This window comes from Daphnia pulicaria, chromosome 6, assembly GCF_021234035.1.
Source record: "Daphnia pulicaria isolate SC F1-1A chromosome 6, SC_F0-13Bv2, whole genome shotgun sequence".
In the NCBI taxonomy this organism is placed as follows: Eukaryota; Metazoa; Arthropoda; class Branchiopoda; order Diplostraca; family Daphniidae; genus Daphnia; species Daphnia pulicaria.
Genome location: NC_060918.1, coordinates 23487132 through 23504867, shown reverse-complemented (window position 1 = coordinate 23504867; position 17736 = coordinate 23487132). Strand labels below are relative to the sequence as shown.

The 17736-nt window shown below is 43.2% G+C and overlaps 1 protein-coding gene and 1 long non-coding RNA gene across 2 annotated transcripts; one reads left to right on the top strand and one right to left on the bottom strand.

Annotated features, from left to right (window-relative positions):
• The first annotated feature begins 421 nt into the window (after window positions 1-421).
• On the top strand, window positions 422-17404 carry LOC124342216 (homeotic protein Sex combs reduced-like). The gene is made up of 3 exons (XM_046795180.1): window positions 422-1989; window positions 16116-16330; window positions 16404-17404. The coding sequence occupies exons 1-3, from the start codon at window positions 834-836 to the stop codon at window positions 16650-16652; spliced, it is 1620 nt and encodes a 539-aa protein (XP_046651136.1). The 5' UTR covers window positions 422-833; the 3' UTR covers window positions 16653-17404.
• LOC124343019 lies at window positions 3759-5273 on the bottom strand. Its single transcript, XR_006919103.1, has 3 exons — window positions 5190-5273; window positions 4937-5035; window positions 3759-4741 (listed from the first exon to the last, which is right to left on the bottom strand). It is a non-coding gene; the product is annotated as an uncharacterized LOC124343019 (long non-coding RNA).
• Window positions 17405-17736: the final 332 nt, after the last annotated feature.

Below are 17736 nucleotides of genomic sequence, written 5' to 3'. Positions count from 1 at the left end.
ATAGATGACGGCGACGCCTCATATTTTCCCTCTAACTCGTTGAGTCAACACGCGAACCCCCAGCAACACTTGGATGGTCATTAGAAGAAAAATAAAGAAAAACAAAAATAGAAAAACCCAGAAAGTTGTGAAAATCTAAACCTTCCCCGGAGAACGACGTTGTTTCCCACATGACAGCTTTAGACTACTATCTCCGAATAAAACACGTACCGTACACTTTGTTATCCGGTTGAATGAAATGGCGCGTTGTCCAAAGTGCTAAATGCTAATCAGAAAGGCGAGTTATGCGTATGAGTTGTGATGTCTTGATTTGATTCCTCCGTGACAAGCCTAGTTAGTTCGCTCGCGCGCCACATACGTGTACACGAGTAGCAGCAGCTACAAACACACACACACACACCCCAACGACTAACCCCCTGGCTCCGATTGGGCGCCGCCCACGGCCCACCGATTCCATCCAATCGCTGGTCGATTCCCTCAGAGGGAGGAGTTTACGATTCGATAGTCGGCTCCTCCCTTTCTGGTCCCAGCCCACCCACCCAAGTGGTAACTCGTCCGGAGAGCGGCCACCGTTCAGTTCCGTTCCGCCTCTCGTGGCCGTCGTTTTACAAAAATTTTGACAGCCGCCGCGCGCGCAGCACTAGTTGAAATTCCGGAATTTTTTTACTTTGATCGTTTCGTTGCTTTTTTGTTGTTGTGTACTCGGGTTGTTGGTGTTGTTGTCTTTGTTCGTTTCGAGTTGTTCCAACTGATTGACAAGTGTGACGACACACCGATTGCGCACCGCCGAAAAGTGTTTTGTTTTTTGTTTGGGGTTTGTTTGTCCGGTGGACATGAAAAAAATGAGGCCGGCGGATTGTAGCGCGGATGAGTACAGCAGTGACGACGAGATCAGTGTGGGTTGCCCGTCGCCTCGACGGAGCGGAGACAGTCGAGTGCTGGCCGACGACGAGGAGGAGATGGAAGAGTCCAAAGAAACTCTGGTACTCACTAGTCAACACATCCGGACGGATGGAGACAATGGCGGAGATGGCGCCAAGAATAGCGCTTCCGGCGGCGGCGGAGTCAGATCCTTTTCCATTCTGGATATTCTCAATCATCGGCCGGCTCAGCCGCCGCAACAACAACAACAACAACCGCCGCAGCGTTCGATTAAAAGCGAATCGGAATCGTCGGCCGTTTGCTCGGCTGCCAAAATCCGGCGGAAGAGTTCCAACGTTGTGGATGGCACAGCGTCGGTGGGTGTGGCCGATCACATCCATCCGTCCGCACAGCAGAACGATGCGGATTCGCCGACGAAAATCATGCGGCCGTGGGATTATCCGCATTTGACCCTTCCGGCTCACTTCCAGGCCGCAGCGGCAGCCGCTGCGGCGGCCGGATTCCTCAATCCCAACCGATGCCTACCGTTTGCCAATCATCCGGCGACTTCACCTTTCCTTCCGGCTCCGGGACATCACCACCACCACCACCCGTTCGGCCTGCAGTCGCATCCGGCCGCCGCCGGTCTAGGCTTCCATCCGCACCAGCATCCCAACTTCCATCATCACCTGCACCACCACCACCACCAGCGGGGCGCTGCCGGATCGTCTTTCGTCGGCGGAATCCTGTCGGTCGGCGGCAGCAGCAGCGGCCACCTCTCGCCGTCCAGCTCCTCGGCCTCGCCGGATTACATCAGCGCCGGAGGATCGAGCGACTGCGAGGCGGATGACGTCTGCTCCACCAGCGGCAACAGTGCCACATCCGGCGGCAGCCCGCTCCTCCAGCAGAGGCAGAAATCTCTCCTCAATTCCGGCTCGCTGGTCGTCAACAACAACGGCGGCGGCAGTGCCGGAAGCGTCCGGAAATCTTCGGGAGCCAAAAAATCATCCGAGAAATCCTCGGCGGCTGGAGGCAACACATCCGCCGGAGGCACTCCCCTTGACGCCCTCTTCCAGATGACCTCCAAGACCTTCGACGGTTCCTCCAACAACGGAGCCGATTCATCTGGTAAGCGCGGCATTTTCAAACTGTTTTTTTTTTCCTATTAGAATTAATCTGCATCGATGTGGCAGTGCGTATAGAAATAGCCGCGATTGACAAAGTCGACCTTCCATTCTGGAGGAGAGAAAAAGTGTCGCTTTTATTGTTTTCGGAATTTCGACAGGGTCTCGCTAATGGCATTCGACCTCGCTAAACGCAATCCGATGACCCCCTATGTCCCAAAATGAAAAAACCCCAAACGGTCCTGGGTTAAAAGGGCTCCAAATGTCTTTGGGGGTCCGTCAAGAGTTTACTGGATGTACTGTACTAGTGAAACAGCTGTTGCATTTTCTACAGCATGCTCATTAGCATCTACATCCACTAATATATAAAAGTCTAAGGCAAATGAGTCAAATCAGAAATAGTCTAGTCGCGAACTGGACTTTTTGGCTGGCTGGTCTGCTGGGCCAAATCTAAACGGGGCGCCTCGCTGAAATGGACTTTGATTGATGGCACTCTCATTATTAGCAAATAGCTGTTGTTTCCTACTCCCCAAGTTGGGTCTGTGTGTGTGTGTGTGTGCCTCCGGGAGCTGTTTTCATATGCACATCAATTAGTTGATTTGCGGTTACCGATTGGCCATTGGCCAATTGAGATTGTCTCATTTGCGTTTTGCCTTGATTGCGGCAGGTGAATTAACTAATCAGGAACGAAAAGAGAGAGAGAGTAGAACAAAGTGTGTTACCACTGCAGACGATTAAAACAACTGAAAGAGGGGGGTGATGATGATGATGATGAGAATTCTATTAGCCGTTTTTGCAGGTTATTTGTCCGGCTGGGGAGTAGAGAGTAGAGAGAAAAAGAGAATCAGGCGTGCGTGTTATATTAACGAAGGAGGGATCCCTTTTTGGCCCATTTTGTCGCCGAAACACAAAGAGCTCTTCTCTCGGAGCTGGTCTATTTTGTGTGTGTGTGTGTGGGGGGGGGGGGGGGGGTAAGATAATATCAGAGAAACGGGACTTGTCAAATTCAGGAAGAAAAAAGAAGTGGATGAGTTTCTCGCGTGCTCGCCGTCGCCCAGATCTTTTTTTGAAAAGTAACACAGCGCACTATAGACCTATCGAAAAAGTGTTGCTCGTTCTGTCATTAACTCATCCGCCGACGCCGTGTTTTAGATGTTGAACACACATAGACACACACAAAAGAGGAACGCTGGATTTTTTCATTTTTATTTTTTTCTAGTCGTCGCTTTTGGTTGTCACATAAGAGCGCGTCAATTATTTGTCGATCGGGATTCCACGGTTGATCAATTTCCTCCCCACTCTACACGACAACGACGACGACGACGGAACTGAATTTTTTGTTTTTCGTGTCTGATATAATGACGTACTTATATAACGAGCGCCGCCACGGATTAGTCTGCTTAACCGCACGCAACGTCGTGTCGTACATTAGCGGTCATCATCCGAATTCAATTTTTCAACCAAAAAAAGACAAAAAAAAACTGTCCAGGGTCTTGATCTTTTACCGTTTGACAATTTTTCTTTGGCGGTAAAATTTGAAAAAAATAAATCGGCAATAGAAATGGAGAAAAAAAGGATCGATTGACGGATGGAACCGGAGACGAGTATATATACCGACCACCATTAGCACGATAGGACTAATCAGGTGCGCTATAGACCCATGCGGGTGATGTGCAGTACCATATACTTGAAGATGGCGCTAATTTCAAACAGAGTTTTTGTTTCTTTTTCGGCGGCGGAACAGACGGAATAGAAAGAAAGAAAAATGGGCCTGGTGGTGTAACCTCCAAATTATAATAATATAATGATGAAAGAGTGCGGCGGGTGTCACGTGATACTCTCTCTCTAGCTCCGTCTAGTATAGTGGATATATATCGCGCTGATGATGATATCGCTGATCCTTTGCTACATAATAGGACAGGGGGGGATGTGGTTTCCATATCAACTCTCGCTGGCGTTCCCATTATAACGTTCAAGTTGTTATTGTTGCAGAAGAGAAGCGGCGGAAGTGTGGGGTCTCTCTTGTTTTTCTCTCTCCCCCCACCCCACCCGACACCACCACTGTGATTAATAATCGATTACGTTTGCCCAGGTAGCAGCACACCGGCTCTAGCCTATACATAGCGAAAAACAACTGAGGCAACAGGAAGAAAAATTATGTGGAATAGAAATGAATTCAGGAAATCGATTGTTATGTTACATCCTTTGTTCTTGGCTACCGAAAAAATCGCTCATTTGAGTCATACATTTTAAAAATGGGGAGAATCTTTTCATGTAAAGAAAATCATAAATCCAATTGAATTGAAAACATTTCTTTCAAAATAAAAAGGAAAACATATTATTAAACCAGGAGGTGCCGGTGTGGCGGCAGAACCCTCTTGGTCATAACTCATCAAACGGCAAGTGAAAACAGTTCCAGTCAACCGCCTAGCCTAGCTCAGGAATAATCCTGCTCTGTACTATCTAACGACTGACAATCAACGCCACCAAATAAGGCAAATAATAAAAAGGATAGAGAAATATTTGTCCTACCTTTGTGCCTGGGAAATACGGCCAGACATCCAAAAGTGCTCCATCCAGTGATACGTTGAATCCACCAGGAGGGATAAGTAATAGGGCCTCAGACTCGTGAATACACCCACCCACACATGGAAGTACACGAGGACAGAGGGGATTTAAAAGGAGGGGGAAGAAGAGATCCGTAACTCGATCAACATCGGTGGATTCTCCAATTAATCAGACAAGATGCTGATTATCTAAATAACAAATGAAAAAATGGATTACGAAACATAATTGACAGAAACAACAAGTCAGTCTGAAAAGTTAAAAATGAAGCAGTAGATAAACTGTTAAAATTATTCATCAACAAGAGAATGCATTTATGCACTGATTCATGCATCACTCACATATCTAGCAGGACACAGGTCAATAAAAGTAATGAAAATCATTACCCAGCCGATGATGCTGAGATTGTTGCTGATGACAAGTCAATACCAGCACAATCAAAACTGAGACACATCTTGTAGTTATGATGACTGGCTCTATCTGGCCTAAAATTTGCACAAAAGAAATATTACATGGTGCAAACAAACTGCCATGCATCGACATGGGACTTGCATGGGATAAATGCTAGTCAGGAACTTAACATTTCACAACTTGGAACAGATTTAAATCTTCTATTGAAGTTTCCATAGTTTTATTTACCTTCCAAACAGTTCAGAATGTGGATTAAACGATTCTATAAAGAAACACGACCAGAGTTGACCACATTTTGGCAATTTTATCGTGTTTTGCTGATTTAATGATTTTCCCTCCAAACTCCAATAAACGACAGCAGACGACACTAATTTTCCAATTAGCGATTATTTTAAGATATCGATTATCGATGGAAACTATTTTAAAATCGACCCCCTCTAAATCCAAACCGCTCAAAAACGAAATACAAGCGGGTTTGATCACAAATTCACAAGCCAAAAGGGGAATCAAATGACGATGTTACGCCACGGTCTATTTTGAGCAGCAGACAGCTGTCAGAGCTCAGCCATTCCATTCGGTAAATTTCATAAAGAAAAATAGATGTGTGATACATAAAAAAAAGAAAAATGAAATGGATAAAAAGGGCTAGGCCTTCCAGCAGCATGTACAGCCCCAAAATGCAGTTGAGAGAGTGTGGAACGCGAAGAGTTGTCCATGAAAAGATGTTGATGGAGCATGTCGGACACGTCGATTTTCGTTTGCCTTCGTGTGTTACAAGTCGAGAACATTGGGGAAAGACCCAAATGCTCCGTTCCGAACAAACCCCCTCGTCGACATCTCTGAGTGTATTCCAATGGGGACCGGATCGAATCGCAACTAGAAAAACCCGGCCCTTCTTCGTTTCATTCCCTTTGCGGATGGTGTATACACATCACCCCGCCGCCGCCATTGGTAAAAATGAAGCCATCAAACAAAAAGGCCAAAGAAATATATATCTACTTTGCTCTTTTCGATGTTATAACCAGCCGGATCGGACATGAAGTGGCAACTAACTAGCCCCTCTTCTCTCTCTCTCAATTCAATTGAAATCAACCAAAAAAAAGCTCTTGTGTCTATAAAAAGACACACGTACACATTCGACCGAGTGTGATCGACTCGAAATCTCTTGGGCGAATCAATTTTCTGATTTTTAGAGTTTGAATATTATGTAAAACACGTAGCTAGTATACGGAACAATGCAACATTTGGAGAAAGTTACATTAAAAAAAATCGAATATCTCTCACTCCGGCCTCAAACTACATACCTCCTTTTTATTAAAAATTGAGCATTCAAGTCGCCATTCTATTCCGAGCAAAGAGATTTGCAGCGCGTTCATCATCAAATCATAAAAAGAAAGAAAAAGAAAGAAAAAAGGGACACACACATTCCAAAAACAGATGCGTGTTGTATAGTGTGTGTGTTGTAATGGGCATACGAATTGAATGGTCAGCTGCTCGACTCCGACTGCACACACATTAGGGTGGTACTTGTTGGTGGCCATTAGTTATGGATCCCATCAGGTGTGATGTTACTAATCGGTGCCCGTTTCTCTCTCCTTCTCCTTCTCCTTTTGAGTGTTTTGTGATGGGCCTCTGGCGTCCCGGCAGAAGCGACAGCAGCGCAACGGGCCCCAACAATAAGAACCTAATGAAGGCGCGCGCGGTTCTCTTATATACATTTCGTCCCATTCAAATGGGGAAAATGAAGTTGGAAAAAAAGAAAACCCTCAGCTCTCAGATCTCTCTCTCTTAATGATGGGGGCCTGCGTTGTTGGCCCGTCTCGTTAAGCCGGCCCATACAACCTCAACTCGAGAGAAATGGCGCAGAGGGGAAAACTGAAAACTGAAAATGAAAAAAAGAGGAGAGTTAGTTATTATATGTCTACGCCGTGTGAAATGTCTATTTATTGTTGTGTGTTGTTGGCTGTTAGTTACAGTAAAAGATATCGCCCCGACTGTATGTATGAGTGGGGGGGGGGGGGGGAGGTCCTTGATGACTTAATTCAATCTGCGCGCGCGGAAACTTGCCCCGAGGCGGTATCACGTAACAGATGTCCTATTCCGTTCAGGGTCACATCCGAAAATGGAATTTTGGTATTTCTGGTGACCAAATCAGATAGTTGGACTTTTTTTTTTAAATTTAAATCTGACGATCTGCTGGGGGGCCAATAAATGCGTCATCTATTTAACTTGCAACTTTTTTCCTTTTGAAAGATACTAGCAGCTCAAAAGAATATGAAAAAATAGAACCGCAGCGGGGGTGGGCCGGGTTACCGCCAAAAGAAGGAGAAACTCTCTCAGTTGTTTCTTTTCTTTCCCTTTTCTTCTTCTTCTTCTTCTTCTTCTTTACCTTGACAGGTAATCAGCGCCTTCAGGTGTTGATGATGAAAAAGAGAAAGAAGAAGAAGAAGAAGAGGGGAAGAAAATGAGTCAAAGAATAGCACAAGATTATTCTCTCATGGCTTTTTGAGCATGTATAAATATATAAATGTCTTCATTAGGGATGTTTCCTTTTTTTCAAAAATCCCGCCGTGTGTAGTATAAGAGTGGGGGGAATCATTATTCAATCTTTTTTCTAGATTTTTTCGACTTGGCGTCGACGCGAGAGCATTAGCATAAGATATTTTTTTCTCCGGCTACAGTAATATGTAGACGTAATACACCGGCACTCTATTTTTCCTTCCCTCCGTGAGCGCACAAGGACCGCGCCATTCATCACGTTCAATTAAATGGATTTTGAATGGGCCGCCCTTTTTTTTACTTTAAAAGTTCTTTTGAGAAAAATACAAAAAGTCTTTGACTCATTCTTTCCAAGGGTTATGTGTGTACTAACGATCAACACCTGGCCGGCAGGTATATAGTAGTACTTCATCAACGTTTCTATAGGGAGTTTAAAAAAATAAATGCTTAGGCCCAGTGAATCTATTGCGCTTCTTAATTATATCTAAAGACAACTCTGAAAATGTCGTGAAATGAAAAAAAAAAAAATGTGAAATAAATAAATTCACACTTGTTTTGTTGTCGTCCATTTCCCTGTTGCGTGTGTGTGTTTTGTTTTCGAAATGTTTTCTGTTATTCGAAGAGAGAGAGAGATCGTCTATTTACAAGAGGCCAAGTCACTCGTCAGTTTAGATAAAATTCCGGGGCTCGTGTCTGTTATGGATAAGGAAAAAGAAAGAAAAAGAAAAAAGGCCCATCCCTAAACTCTTGATTTTCTTATTTTCTTTTTTCTTTTGAAATTACAAGGAAAAATAATCTATATAGCTATATAGCTACTGGGGTTTCTGTTTTGGGTTTGGTGGTGGTGATGGTGTGCCCCTGTCTGTGTTTGTCTGCGTGTTTCTCCTCACTCTTCTTTCATGTTGAGTAACACTGACAACGTGACATCTGCACAACGTGTGCGGGTTTTGGTCCTCCTCCTCCTCCTCCTACCCATAGCCCATCTTCTCTCCGGGTCCGGTTTGTGTCTTAACGGACAAATTCCGTCTCTCAACTCTCTTACATCTAGTTCTCTCTTCTACTTTAATTTCAAACCACACATAACAAAAACCAACCATAGACACACACACACACACAGACAACACCAAGACAATCCGGCCTTGTCATCACCTCCCCCGCCGAGTTCCTTTTTTTATTTTTATTTTTGGGCCGGAAGAAGAAGAAGAAAGTCCCGATGACGTATGTGTTTGTAGGTGGAGTTTTGACTGGTGTGTGCAGTATAAGAAAGGGAGGTTAGGTTTAGAAGAAGAATCTGAAGAAGAAGAAGAAGGATCTTTTTGGAAAAGGTTAGAAAAATACCTACCGCAGCCATTGTTGATGACCGAAAGTGAGAAAAGAGATGGCGGCTCTCTCTCTTATAACACCAAACTCAAATGAGCGCCGAGAGACAACAACACCGGCAGCAGCAGCCGGCCGGCCGGCCACAGTGCGCCCATCAGAAGAAGAAGAAAAGAAGAGATGGCCAAGGTGAGAGGAATCTAACATAATGGAGGCGGGGATCGAGGTGGGAACAAGAGGAGGAGGGTGTACTGTGTATAGGGTTGACGGATGGGTGGTCAAAAAGAAGCCGCCTCTCTCTCTCTCTCCTGTTGGATGTGTGTAGCAGTACCGGTGAAAAGACTCACCACCGACCGCAATAGCCTATCAGATAAAAGGCCGGCCCTTATAGAGCTAGCAGCTAGCTAGATAGAGCTGGATGGACTCTCCTTTTTATTTTTCTCGTTGTATGTATATCATTGACTCTATCTTTTTATTATTGCCCGTTGTTTTTGTTTTCGTTTGGGGGGAGATTATATATATTTTTTATGCCCAGTCACGATGCGCAACCGGTAGCCCCCCTCTTCTTCTTCTTCTTCTTCCCATTCTTTTCTTCTGCGTTTCCTTTTCTACTCGATTACATTAACGAAAATGTTTTATTATTTTCGCCCACACCAATCCGACCCAGCCACTTTGATATTTTTCACTCGGGGTGGTCCCCCCCTGGGTCCGTCTGAATCAAAATGAGCGACTCGACTCTCATTAACGAATTTTTGACACAACAAAAAGACTTTGGATGAAATGCTGGCGGATGACTTGAGAGAAAGAGAAGAGCCCCCGACTCTATTTACTAGACAATCCGTCTTCAAAAAGACACAAGTTGTTCATCCCTTGATTGTTTCCTGTTTCCCTTTTGATTTCTCTCTCGGCTCCGTCCGAAACGAATCAATGAACATTCAGAAAAAAAGAACTTTTGAACGTCAACCTGTTTTTTTCTCCTCCTCTCCGCATTATATTCCGTCTTCCGGTGTGAAACGAGAGTCGAAAAAGAACAAAAACCGTCAACACAATTTCTTTCATTTTCCCGTCGAAAAAAAAATGTCGTGAATTCACCAAAACTCGACACAAAAAAAAATAAAATAGTAAATTCGGTAATTGAATCGTCGATTCATCCAAGTGTCTAATAGAAAAGAAAAAAAGGAAAAGATCCATCCAGTTAAACAGCGGTGAACTAGAGGATCTAACCGAATGAAAAATCGCCCGTTCCACCACGTCACGGCGGGACCGCCGACAGAGCGGCCACTTTATTACCATTATAGAATTATGTACACGGCGTAGTATACGTAGATACACATATATGTACGCAATATGTTACGTGTAGAGGAGATTAAGTGTGTAGAGAGAGAGAGGAGTTGGTAAAAAATAAAAGGTATTTGAATCAATCAAATACGGAGGCGCATCCGCACATGGATCCAGTACGAAAAACAGCTGATTGTCCTCCCCCCCCCTTTCTATCCTTCCCCCTTCCTCCTTTATTTTTGAGTGAAAACATAATACGTATAAACCCTCTTACAAGTTGAAATTGATGTTCTAGTCGGAGAGAGCTGTGTGGATGACTTGATTCGGCTGAGGGTAGAAAAGCGCAGGTGTTGCGGAGCCGGGCCCAGCATGGGGTGAGAATCTCCCCCCACTCGTTTTCCACCTCATTTATCACTTCTCCAATTCCGTAATGTCTTCATCATGGCCCAGCAAAGTGATCAGCTCAGCCAGCCAGCCAGCCAAGCAAACTGCTCAATTTTGATTCCGGACTGAACAAAAACTCGTTCGTGCCCAACAGACACAGAAATGACGCCATCTGTCGTGGGCGTGATTTTTGATGAAACATTTTTCTCAACTCCCCCGCGCTCTTCAAAACTTGTTTCCCCCCCCCTTTTTTTTTCTCATTTTTCATTTGAAATGTGACGTCATTTAACAAAACTCAAAATCGCCGTTCCGGTTGTCATTTGTTCGCATTAGACACACGAAGCGATTTCTGAGCTGGTGACTGTTGCGTGCCATATACTACAGGCGTGAATCTCTTCGGTTATTATCAATCTTCTATTTTATTTTAAAAAAAAAGAGCAGCCCTGGAAAAGTGTATAGGTCCGATTGTGTCCAATATCTGTACAGTTCAGCTGGAACATTCTTTTTCTATTTTCTGGATGTTGATTTATTTCTTTTTTTTTAAACCCCCAGAAAAAAAGTTATTTTTTCAAAACTTCAATTACAAGACGGGTTAGGAAGATGAGAGAGGGTTCAAACGGGTTGTTTTTCAACAGCTGGTAAATATCGTGGGAGGTCGAAACCCTTTTTTTTTCCCCCCAAACAGAGTCCGGTCAAGAAACTCTTTTTAATGTCCGTCAACACCTACGGACTTTTGCGACTGTTTTCGCTTTGGCCTTTAGCTCTCTCTCTCTCTCTCTATCGCCATTCGCCACAAACGACTCACTTTGGGCTGCTGAGACTGGCCTCATCCGGAGCGACGTATATATACTGGCTAACTTTTCTCGAGCTGTTATATATATATATATATTGAAAGTGTCGACAAACTAAGCGATTCGTCCGGAAGGGACCCATCAGCTTCTTCCCCCGACTCCGACAAATTTTGAAAAAAGAAAAGGGAAGAAAATCTATTCCGAGAAGTGAAAAATCAAAATATTAAAATATTAAAATGAAATTAAAAAATCATGTTTTCTTTGATAATGACCTGGCAGCAGCTCGTTATATTGCGCTGGAGAGCAACGGGTCCGGCCCCCCTTCCGCGCTGGATTAAAAAATAAAAAGCTCGATAAAAAGAGTAGAGAAAAACCCCTTCAGGGTGTCTAGGCTATAGGCTTATTCTTTTGTGTTCACTAGCGACTAGAGCAGAGCAGCTCTCGCAGGTGTTAGGGCCGACACGGAAAAGAATGAAAATCTTCTCCCTCATTTACGGATGACTAAGATTCTATGCAACAATATGTATACAGTGTACAACCGGAGGCCGACGACGACGACGACGGCCGATGATGAAAATCCGCGCCGTCTCGTTAGCTCGTCGGACATTTTTTCTCCGGTCGGTCGACAAATTCGTCATCGTTTTCTCAATTGAGTTGGTTCGTTTTTTTTTTTTTTTTTGTATTTCATTTTATAAATCAAAAAGCCCTGAGGACGCAGAAATCAAAGAATAACGTCGTTTGGGAAATGACTCAATGGCGGAGGCGCATTCGATCATCCAATTCGATTGAAAAGGCAGGAAGAAAAAAAGATGACGGCCCGCAGGTAGCGCATCAGTAGCGAGAGAAGAAAAAGAAGAATAGGTAGGGAAATATAAACGTAATAGCGGCTGGAATCTCTACATTGTTTTGGGTGGTCCAAAAGGGCAGAAAGTCTCTCCCCCCCCCCTCACCACCACCACCACCCGTTTTGTATCAGTGGAAAGAATCTCCAAAGTGATGAGAAAAGAAAAGAAAAGAATCATTCGGAATGATTATTACCTCAACCTTGACGCTCGGCGGCCATTTCTAATGAATCAGCAGTGCGGCCATGATGATGAGGCTGCTCGGGTCCCTTGTCAAAATTTCTCGCACCTGCTGGCGTTGATTGGAATCAAGACCGAGGCCTACTTTGTGTGTAAAAATGTGTATTAGCTATTAGCTAGAGACTGTGTCTTCTATGTATTACAAAGAGAGATACCTGGATGATGATGAAAGCCGACGCGATTGGACCGTCATCATCCGTCATCTGCTCCATCACATCTGATCCATCATCATCAAAGTGGAACACTTGCCGCATTTTCCATTCCGCAGCAGGTTATTCTCTCCCATTATCTCTCCATCCAGCAGACATATAGGCTTCCTTCCTTCCTTCCTTCCTTCTCCTCCATCTCGATTGGCGGATTGAACTAGTTTTAAAATTTGTTATTTTATTTGTAATTTTTTTTCGGTTTCACGTTTTTGTGGGACGATTTCTCCGATTCAATGATGGCGCGGGCCTCAATCAATCGTGTGCCGGCAAAAATTGTCTTTAAATGACGCGCGGGGAAAAACATTTGAAGGGCTGGCGGCAATTTTGATCGATTTAAAAAAATAAAAATCAGGAGAGAGAAAGCTTTTAAATATTACATGCGATTAATCACCATTTAGAAATACTTAGACACACAATAGGGAAATAATCAAATTGGTGATCTGTCTCCGCGTCGTTCGGATGCAAATGATTTTTTTTTTCCACTATCTTTTTTTATATTTTTAAAAAAATATTTTTGGGGTTGTTGTTGTTGTAATTTCTTTCCGGGCGAAATGAAATGAGGAACGCAACGACCTTTTATTTCATTTTGATTGTTGTTGTGTATATGCCGCCGATAATTAGCCTCGGCCGCCGCCGCCGCCGCCGCACCGCGCGCGGTATCCAGCCAACACACATCCTGCACGATCCATCATCATCAACACCTCTCGGCTTCAGCGGCGGCGGCGGCGGCGGCGGCATGGGAATAATAAATGACATTCAAAACCGTTTCTCTTATTTTTCTTTTTTTTTTCTTCCCTTTTCGAAGGTTTTTTCTTCATTCTTTCTTTCTTTTATATTCTCTATCCGCGTTCGGATATTATCTAAATATCCCTACATCCAATTTTATTCAGAGTTTCACATCCGCCAATCGGAAAACTAAACAAAAAACGAACGAAAGTATCTAAACGCTCGGGAATTTTTGGGGTTGTCACCTCACGCCCGAAAGAAATGAAGAAAAAAAATTCCCTGGGAAATCAGTCCTCCCCTCCTCTTTTCTAGATTGATATAATTCAGTTTCATGTATTATATAAATACAGCAATTGTCAAACAGCTTTTTTTTTTATTTTATCAAGAGGAAATCAAAACCGTTTTGGTGGGTTTGTGAAGTTGTGTGTCTGTGTGTTTCTTCTTACCATTTTTATAGACCCAGCCAACGTCGTACCTATTAAAGGCATGCGGAAGGTTCACAGCACACACACACACAGGGGCGGGCCCCTTTTTTTCTATATTATATATTGTGCTGCTGGTGAGAAGCTCATATTTCCCCCTCCCGTTTTATTGATATCACACTTTATATAATGATAGATAGATAGATAGATAGATAGATAGAGAGAGAGATGCTTTCATTGAGTCGTTGTTTTTAAGTGTTCTGGGAAAGCGGCGGCGGTTGGCTTTCCAGCGGCGTAGAGAAAAGGAACTTGATTCGACAGAGAGGCGGTCGGACGGGTTGAATGAGCATAAAGGAGGAGGGCAATATTACATATAATGTATATAAAAAAGAGCCGAAAATGTTTTATTTTTGTTTCAAACAACCTGGGCCGCCCGTTTCCGCCGTTCACAAATAAAAAACCGCGGACCACTTATTGTGTTACCAGCGGTTGTATAGTAGCAGCACAAGCAGTAGCCCCTGAACTGCTAGACTATATACACTGGAAACTATAGACACACAAAACAACATAAACGTGACTCTATTCAACTATCAAAAAAGTGCCGCTCGCTTGTTTTATGTATCGAAATTGTTTTTTGAAAAAAGAAAAAAAAGGGAAAACCGGCGTCTTTTTTTTTCGGTTGGACTTTGTGTGTGTGTGTGTGTTATTACCATTATTATTATTACGTATATATAGACAGCCAATGGCTTTATTATTGGTACACATCAATTCACTCGCATTTTATTGTCGCATTTCTTTATAGAGCAGTTATTGCTGGAATTTCGAAGGCCTATAGATTTCTACGTGTGAGGGCTTGTATAGATATCGGAAGGAATTTTGATCCCGTCACACGGAATTTTGGTTTCCCGGGTGTCTCGAAATGTTTTAGCGTCGAGATGTCAACTATTTCTTCCTGTCCCCCGTGTGGGAGGAGCTTATTAACACTGGGCCGTCACATATTTTTCTAACCGTTTCATTTTCTCTCCCACCTGAAACAACCCCGCCAACAATTCAAAATTTCCAACGAACAAGAGTATTTTTAAAAGGAGCTGCTGCTGCTCTCCATATAGTAATTAGTCACTTTCAGTTTGTCTTGATGATTCGAAACAAAACGATTTCTAGGAGCTAGAGGAAATATGAAGTCGTCCGTGTTTGTTTCCAAAATAGTTTCATTCGACGCTCTTGGCTTCCAATGTCCGCCCACAGACAACAACACTGGCGATGTACACAGAAGAGCATCATGCCATTTGTCAATGTTGCGGGGCCCCTTCGACCTTCTGTTCAGTGTTCAACTGTGTCATTTGTCTCTTTTTTCAAAGAAAATAAAAATAAAAGCCAAAAGAAAAATCGCCATCATCTACTAGACACACAGACACACACTCGGGACGAAATGTTTCAGTCCATCAACTCCAGCTAATATCCAGTCTTAGTTGCAGTGTCCCTCATGTAGTAGAATACTCTGAGCTGCTGTGACGTCATAGGTCGAAAGCTGTGGGCCTCCCCCATAGTTGCCCACCGAGTGATAAATGGTGTCTCAAAGTGTTTGGAGAGAAAAGGCCAACAGACAAAAAAAGATGGAGAGATCCAATTGAAGGTGTGACCCAACTAATAGCCAAAGTGGAGTGTCTTGGCTGTGTATATATATGTGTGTGTGTTGCTAGCGAGCTAGTGTGGTGTGTGTTATAAATATCGACAAGAAGACCTCCCTCTCAGCTCTCTCCCTCCAGTCAAAAGTTGAACGGAGCGGACGTTTACTTAATGGTTTGTTGATGGCCAACAGAAGCAACTGGTCCAGTAACGACGTCAATGACAAGCGACTACTTTGCGCCTAGCAGGGAACCATCACCAAGGCGATGGCCCAACTTCCTTCCTCCATCTCTGCTCGACTCTGACCTTATTCAACTGGTGAAAATCGTTCCTAAGGGAAATGAAAAGAAAAAAAAAGCTTTTTTTTAAGGGAACTTTTAACCCCGTGAGTCTTTTTTCCTTCCCCCCCAACGTGTTCCGTCTATATGTAACACGAAGCGCCCTCTCGAACTTATCACCAGGGGTCAGATGTTGTGTCTTTTCTCGTCAATTGACACTTTGAAACACTCCCCGGTCTCTTTTTTTTATTATTTTTTAAACTGTGAGGAAATGTTTTTTGGGAAACTAAAATTTTATTTTCTGGGGGGCTTGAAATATTTCCATTCGACACGCCAACTGTTTTGTGTGTATGCATAATAAGCCGATGGATATCCTTATGTGGCCCCTCCCTTTAAAAAGATTCAAATTCAATTGGATTTGGCTGTATACTGCTCTCATGTCGAATGTAATTTACGTCATCTATTCCAGGCGATTAAACATTTTTTTTTTTTTGGAAATGAAAAAACTAATCTGAATTGATTTGATTTAATTTTTTGGAAAACAGGAAGTCAAAATGGGAGCGGTCACGGCGGAGGAGGAGGAGGAGGAGGCGGAGGCGGCGGAGGGGGAGGTAGCGGCGGAGGTGGTGCGCTCTTCAGTCCCCGACAACAAGCCAAAAAGAAGCGCAAGTCCAGGACGGCCTTCACCAATCACCAGATCTTTGAGCTGGAAAAGAGGTTCCTCTATCAGAAGTACCTGTCACCTGCCGACCGCGATGAGGTAATTTAATTAAATACGCAAATTGTTATTCGATAGAAAAAGAAATTTAAAAAATGGAACTATTATCGCGCAGATCGCCCTGACACTGGGACTGACCAACGCCCAGGTGATCACCTGGTTCCAGAATCGACGCGCCAAACTCAAACGAGACATGGAGGAACTGAAAAAGGACGTCGAGTCGGCCAAGATTTTGGGCAGTCACCACCACCACCATCACCACCAACACCATCACAAGGCCTTCATCGGTGCCCACATGGATCTGAACATGTTGCAGAAAAAGGCCGACGAATACAATCAAGCCATCGCCGCCGCCAGCGATTGAATGTAATCAATTGGATTACACTATACCGCCAATTCGAAAATCTTTTATTCAAAAAACAAATTTTTAAAAACAAAAAAACAAAAAAAAAAGACAAAAATGCCGTGTGTGGTTTGCTTTCAAACATATCTCGTTCCTCCCACTACTTTTCAACTCTTCTAAACTACTATTTTCTACCAAAATTCTACGACAAAATTTACTACAAAAACAAAAATTGACAAAAACAAAAAACGACAAATATTTTATTAATTATTATCATTTCAGGTGAAAAGAATAACCATTGGTATTTTGTATGTTTTTTTTTTGATTGCGTGCGTGATTGTGTGTGATTTTATTTTGTGCTGTGCGAACGCGTGTTGTTGTGTGTCACCATCAAAATCGACCATTTTCTTTTTTTGTTTTGATTTGTTACAACTTTTTGTGCCCAACGACGATTTCCTTTTTTTTTTATTTGTTGTACATTTTCAGCTCCTCCACGAAAAAATAATTTCGAGATAGAAAAAAATTCACTTTGTTCTTTGTAATTTGTCTTTTTCTAAAAATTTCCCCAACAAGTTTTTCAATTACTCTGATTTCTAAATAGCGAAAAGAAAAAGAAACAAAAACAAAATAAGGACAGACAATATATAAATTAACATCTATCGTGCTGATGTCGCAAAAATCTCCTTTTGTTTTGATATTTTCGTGAAAAGAGAAGGAAGAAACTGATCAAGTTGAAGTCGAGTGATTTGCTGCCGACGCCGACATCACATTATTCACATATCTCATCATCGCCGTATTATATGCGGGAAAGGGTCGGGTGGGAGGGGAGGTATCAGTTCTGGGAGCCAATTACGCACACACAACAACAGCAGCCAGTCAGTTGTTGTTCGGGTATAAAAAATATACACCAACGGCCAAAACCCCCCCAAAAAAGATTAGAAATTACAATTCATTGCTTGATTATGCGTGCATAGTTGTTTTTTGTTTTTTTTTCTTGTTCTCAGATTATATCCCGCTCTTTGATAAATTCCCGCTAGTTCGAGATTCAAAATACCCGCCTCCAGATTCAAACGAAAAAAAAGGAGAATTCGTGAGTTGTATAAAC